The sequence below is a fragment of the Phyllobates terribilis genome, unplaced genomic scaffold (assembly GCF_046119375.1).
Source record: "Phyllobates terribilis strain yellow unplaced genomic scaffold, ASM4611937v1 Scaffold_1__5_contigs__length_1240528914, whole genome shotgun sequence".
Taxonomy (NCBI): domain Eukaryota; kingdom Metazoa; phylum Chordata; class Amphibia; order Anura; family Dendrobatidae; genus Phyllobates; species Phyllobates terribilis.
Genome location: NW_027362761.1, coordinates 284,901,014 through 284,907,619, shown reverse-complemented (window position 1 = coordinate 284,907,619; position 6,606 = coordinate 284,901,014). Strand labels below are relative to the sequence as shown.

General features: G+C 37.7%; 1 protein-coding gene across 1 annotated transcript; it reads right to left on the bottom strand.

Annotated features, from left to right (window-relative positions):
- Positions 1-4,584: 4,584 nt before the first annotated feature.
- LOC141259769 (olfactory receptor 6B9-like) lies at positions 4,585-5,520 on the bottom strand. Its single transcript, XM_073676080.1, has one exon. It carries the CDS (start codon positions 5,518-5,520, stop codon positions 4,585-4,587), a length of 936 nt encoding a protein of 311 aa, XP_073532181.1.
- Positions 5,521-6,606: the final 1,086 nt, after the last annotated feature.

Here is a 6,606-nt window from a genome sequence, read left to right as displayed (position 1 = left end):
ATACAACCAGGTCTTTTTCAGTTACAGTTTTGCCCAGTGTTTTACAATTAAGCATACAATTATACATTTTATTTCCTCTGCCCAAGTTCATTACCTTACATTTATCCCCATTAAAGCTCATTTGCCATTTGTCAGCCCAAGCTTCTAGTTTACATAAATCCTCCTGTAATATAAAATTGTCCTCCTCTGTATTGAATACCCTGCAGAGTTTAGTGTCATCTGCAAATATTGAAATATTACTCTGTATGCCCCCTACAAGGTCATTAATAAATATGTTAAAAAGGAGGGGGCCCAATACTGACCCCTGTGGTACCCCACTGTTAACTGAGACCCAGTCTGAGTGTTTTCCATTAATAACCACCCTTTGTTTCCTATCACTGAGTCAATTCTTAACCCACATACATATATTTTCCCCTATCCCCATTCTTCTCATTTTATGTATCAACCTTTTGTGTGGAACCGTATCAAAAGCTTTTGAAAAGTCCAAATACACAACATCCACTGCATTTCCTTGGTCCAGTCCGGAACTTGCCTCCTCATAAAAACTGATCAGATTAGTTTGACAGGAACGGTCCTTCTTAAACCCATGTTGATATTGGGTCATGAGGTTATTCTTCTTCAGATACTCTAGTATAGCATCTCTTAGGAAACCCTGCAGGATTTTACCCACAGTAGAGGTTAAGCTTACTGGCCTATAATTTCCAAGTTCAGTTTTTGTCCCCTTTTTGAATATTGGCACCACATTTGCTATACGTCAGTCCTGTGGTACAGACCCTGTTATTATGGAATCTTTAAAGATTAAAAATAATGGTCTATCTATGACGTTACTTAATTCCTGCAGTACTCGCAGGTGTATCCCATCCGGGCCCGGGGATTTGTCAACTTTAGTGATTTTTAGACGCCGCCATACTTCCTGCTGGGTTAAGCAAGTGACATTTCAGGATGCTAATAAATGTCTCCCATTTGCTTTGTGTAGCTTTATGTCTCAGGATATCTTCCCAGTTTATTGCACTAAGATCATCTCTCAACCGTTGAAAATTTGCCTTCCTGAAGTTTAGTGTCCTTGTAACCCCTCTACTACACATCTTATTAAAGGTTACATGAAAGGTTAGTTATGTTAAAAATCATACAATGTGATTTTCTGGATTTTTTTTTAAGATTCTGTTTCTCACAGTTGAAGTGTATCTACTAGAACAATTACAGACCTCTACATTCTTTGTAGGTGGGAAAACTTACAAAATTGGCAGTGTATTAAATTTTCCCCACTATATAATATGAGAAGAGAGAGAAATGATTTTAGTAACGCTCACACTTTTTTTTTCATTGAATAACGGTGATCACGTCCAGCCCTGATCATACTCTTCAGGGTCTCAGCTACCCCACAGTAGCTGAAACCCCCAGAGATTTTTTGACTCTGGGGGGCACTATAGGCTTAGTCCCAAATTCCATTTTAAAACGGCAAAGAGGGAATAAGGCCCCTTAGTGGCTGCCGTTTTAATGCGTATTGGCCGTCGTTAAGAGGTTAAAGTTGGTACCTTACTATCAGGCAGAAAATGTTTTCATAGTGTTCTCTAAACCTAGACTCAGCCATCAGTCAGATAGAAAAGCATGTTTTGGCACTATACAGAACACATTCTCACTGCTCCAGAATCCAGTGGTGTGTTTTACAATACTCCTTCCAATTATTGGCATTACACTTGCTGTTGTTAGTTGTGCATGCAGCTGCTTAGTCATGGAAAGCCATGCTTGACTCCTAGCATACAGTTTTTGTACTCTTGTTAAAGCCAGAGAAGTTTTGAAACTCTGCAGTTATTGAGTCTGCGGATGCGATATGTTTTGCATCATGAACCCAAGAACTCAACGACTTTCTTCTATATTTTTAAATGTCTGTATGGCTTCCTCTTTTCAATAATACCACCTACATTTGATTGTGAAATATTTAAAAGGGAATAAATTGTTACAATGGTGACATCTTATTATAGGACCACGTTCGAATAAAGTTCTTTAGAATGACCCATTCTTTTACAAATGTTTGTAAGGCAGACTATATGGTTAAGTACATGACTTTATATACCTAAATTCAATTATTGAGGGGTGTTTCTCACCTTTTCATTGAAAAAAAAGAGAGGCACACTGAGGGTTTGCAGCATTCTAATAGGTGTTTTATCATACTCCAATAATGGATTCACAAGTACATTGCACAGTACTATATTACATTGTCCTACATGCTACTGCTGTCCCACATGTGCTGCAGAAAAATAGGGATGCACAAATCTATCATGTCACCATGAAACTTATGAATGTATGGAAAACATCCCCACCCACTAGCTCAGAGACAACTGAAAATTATAGAGTCTGTCTTAGGAGCAGCTAAAAAAAGGATGGATACAAGTCATATAATGGCCAGAAGTAGGATTATTCCTTAAATACACAAATTAAATTTTTTCAGAAAGGTCACCTGAAACAACAGGTAGGCTTGAATAGAAAATATTTCTAAGTTAAAGGGGTTGTCCATTCTAAATTAATAAGTCTGCAGTCACTCTGTGTGACTGTAGACTTGTGATTCTCCCCAGCGTATGCACTGTGCGCTGTGAAGATTTTCCGGTTTCTGAGCTGGAAATGGCAGTGATGTATGCGTTATGCATACTCCTGTGCAGAACCCATCTAGTGGAAGCGGCCTTGCTTAATACAATTGTATGGAGCGAGTTCGCGCCCACTAATCAAGCTCTGGCAGGGAGTATGCATAACACATACAGTACAGACCAAAAGTTTGGACACACCTTCTCATTTAAAGATTTTTCAGTATTTTCATGACTATGAAAATTGTACATTCACACTGAAGGCATCAAAACTATGAATTAACACATGTGGAATTATATACTTAACAAAAAAGTGTGAAACAACTGAAAATATGTCTTATATTCTAGGTTCTTCAAAGTAGCCACCTTTTGCTTTGATGACTGCTGTGCACACTCTTGCCATTCTCTTGATGAGCTTCAAGAGATAGTCACCGGAAATGGTTTTCACTTCACGGTTGTGCCCTGTCAGGTTTAATAAGTGGGATTTCTTGCCTTATAAATGGGGTTGGGACCATCAGTTGTGTTGTGCAGAAGTCAGGTGGATACACAGCTGATAGTCCTACTGAATAGACTGTTAGAATTTGTATTATGGCAAGAAAAAAGCAGCTAAGTAAAGAAAAACGAGTGGCCATCATTACTTTAAGAAATGAAGGTCAGTCAGTGCGAAAAATTGGGAAAACTTTGAAAGTGTCCCCAAGTGCAGTTGCAAAAACCATCAAGCGCTACAAAGAAACTGGCTCACATGAGGACCGCCCCAGGAAAGGAAGACCAAGAATCACCTCTGCTTCTGAGGATAAGTTTATCCAAGTCACCAGCCTCAGAAATCGCAGGTTAACAGCAGCTCAGATTAGAGACCAGGTCAATGCCACACAGAGTTCTAGCAGCAGACACATCTCTTCAACAACTGTTAACAGAAGACTTTGTGCAGCAGGCCTTCATGGTAAAATAGCTGCTAGGAAATCACTGGTAAGGACAGGCAACAAGCAGAAGAGACTTGTTTGGGCTAAAGAACACAAGGAATGGACATTCGACCTGTGGAAATCTGTGCTTTGGTCTGATGAGTCCAAATTTGAGATCTTTGGTTCCAACCACCGTGTCTTTGTGCGACGCAGAAAAGGTGAACGGATGGAGTCTACATGCCTGGTTCCCACCGTGAAGCATGGAGGAGGAGGTGTGATGGTGTGGGGGTGCTTTGCTGGTGACACTGTTGGCAATTTATTCAAAATTGAAGGCATACTGAACCAGCATGTCTAGCACAGCATCTTGCAGCGGCATGCTATTCCATCCGGTTTGTGTTTAGTTGGACCATCATTTATTTTTCAACAGGACAATGACCCCAAACACACCTCCAGGCTGTGAAAGGGCTATTTGACCAAGAGGGGGAGTGATGGGGTGCTACGCCAGATGGCCTGGCCTCCACAGTCACCAGCCCTGACCCAATCGAGATGGTTTGGGGTGAGCTGGACCGCAGAGTGAAGGCAAAAGGACCAACAAGTGCTAAGCATCTCTGGGAACTCCTTCAAGATTATTGGAAGACCATTTCCGGTGACTACCACTTGAAGCTTATCAAGAGAATGCCAAGAGTGTGCAAAGCAGTCATCAAAGCAAAAGGTGGCTACTTTGAAGAACCTAGAATATAAGACATATGTTCAGTTATTTCACACTTTTTTGTTAAGTATATAATTCCACATGTATTAATTCATAGTTTTGATGCCTTCAGTGTGAATGTACAATTTTCATAGTCATGAAAAAACAGAAAAATCTTTAAATGAGAAGGTGTGTCCAAACTTTTGGTCTGTACTGTACATACCCGCCGGTCCTGGCTCAGAAACCGGCAAATCCTCACAGTGCACGATGAGTGCGCTGGGGAAATTCACAAGTCTGCAGTCACTTTGTGTGACTACAGACTTATCAATTTTGTCAGGAGAACCCCTTTTAAAGGAATATTTGAACCAGTTATTTTCTACTATAAGTTATGATAGTACATGTAAAATTCTTATTAGAATTAATAAAATAAGTTGACTAAAGCTAAATGTTTTTTTACTGACTCTTTAACTTCTTTGTTCCGTAAACAGTATATAATGGGATTTAGAATCGGTGTAACCACAATATAAAAGACTGACACCACTCGATTAAGAGTAAAAGTAAATCCCACTTTTGGTCTTACATACATAAAAATAACAGTACCATAATAGATAAGAACAACAGTTAAATGAGACCCACATGTGGAAAAGGCTTTTCTTTTCCCTTTAGTTGTAGGGATTTTTAAAACTGTTATAATAATATAGACATAAGAAAAAAGTGTTACAATAAACGATGTTACAATTACTATAGAAGCACATATAAAATCTAAAAGATCATTTAAGAAAGTATCTATGCATGAAATCTTTAGTAGTGGAGGTGCATCACAAAAGAAATGGTTAACAGTATTACTGCAAAATGGAAGCTGCGAGATTAGTAAAATTGGAGGAAAAGTAGTTGCGAAACCGACAATCAAAGAAGTTATGCTTAGATTACGACAGAAGGATATGGTGATTAGAGATGGATATTGTAGAGGATGACAGATTGCCAAATAACGGTCAAAAGCCATAACACCAAGTAGAAAACATTCTGTAGAACTCAAGAAGAAGAAAAAGAATAACTGAGTCATGCAGCCAGTAAATGAAATTAAGCGTCCATGTACAGTGATTGTTGATAAAATTTTGGGCACCGTTACAGTTATATAACAAACTTCAAGAAATGAGAAACTACGGAGAAAAAAATACATAGGTGTTTGAAGACATGCTTCTTTCCAGGTAATTAGGATTATCATTATGTTGCTCAAAAGAGTTAACAAATAAGAGGCCAAGAGTAATGTAAAGAAGAGATACTGTAAACCTGAAGACCCAGGAAAACCCAAAATTATGAATTCCATCTTTAGACTTTCATTGTGCGCTATCATCCTTCCTTATGAATTACTATACATAAAAAAGAGTGTCAATTTTAACAAACTTGTCTAAAAATTTATAAAGAATCTTCAGCATCAAGTTTTAGACCCAGTAATTTGGTCAATATTGTGGGGGTTGAAGAGAAAAAGAAATAACACCTTACTTATAAAAAAAATAGTTGTGCTAGCTAAATTTCTATAGTTCTATAATAGGACATATCCTTTGTGGGCAAGATCAAAAATTTTCTTTGAACATAGGTCACAATTTATTAAGTAGATTACACCTAAGTCACAATATTTTTGAGCAATTCGAAAGATGTCCAAAAATATTGTGACATTTAGCATTTACTTGTAAGTCACGGCCAGCTTCATAAATATGGGATGGTGCATTGATGGGATGGTGCATTCTTCTTTTCTTTGAGTATTGCTGTCTGCTTATGATTGGTCAAAATCATAAAGGGAGAAGCAGTACATGCCCCGCGGTAAAAAAATATATGTTAACATTCACTTGGGCTTAACAAGAATGAATTCATTAGCTACCAAAAATGTGTGTACATAGTATATTCTGATCTAAATAAGAAATTTGGTGAACAAACAAATTTGGTGTTCAACACAGTCTTAATAAATCTGCTCCATAGTAAATAGTGAACAGGAGAGACCCTTGTGTGGAGTTCTGAATTCAACCAGAGTAGTCTCACCATGGGCGTTTTTAAAATAGCATAGTGTGGCTTATGTTAATTTAGTGCTTACGGTATCTGTAGGTGTCACAATATATTTGAAACACCTACCAGAATAGGTAGGGATATATTTATTTTTCTCCTATGTAGTGCAAAGTTAATTGCTTTAAAAAAAAGAGATGCAAGTTTATCAAGTTAAAATATTTATACTTACAAACCCGACTTGATCCAGTGAAAGGCAAAAAATCATCTTTGATCATCATAGACAATTTTCTTTATCATGGAAAAATTTCTTCTCCATGCCTTATGGGTAGATTCATGGATCAACTTGCCTGTTAAAACAAAATCATATAGTACTTCTTCATGCTTTCAATTAGGTTCATCAATTAGGTTTTTGATGAATGACTACATTATGAAACTCAAA

What these genes read in the sequence shown, in the direction of transcription:
- LOC141259769 (XM_073676080.1), bottom strand. Translation starts at nt 5,520, where the DNA reads ATGATAGCGCACAATGAAAGTCTAAAGATGGAATTCATAATTTTGGGT.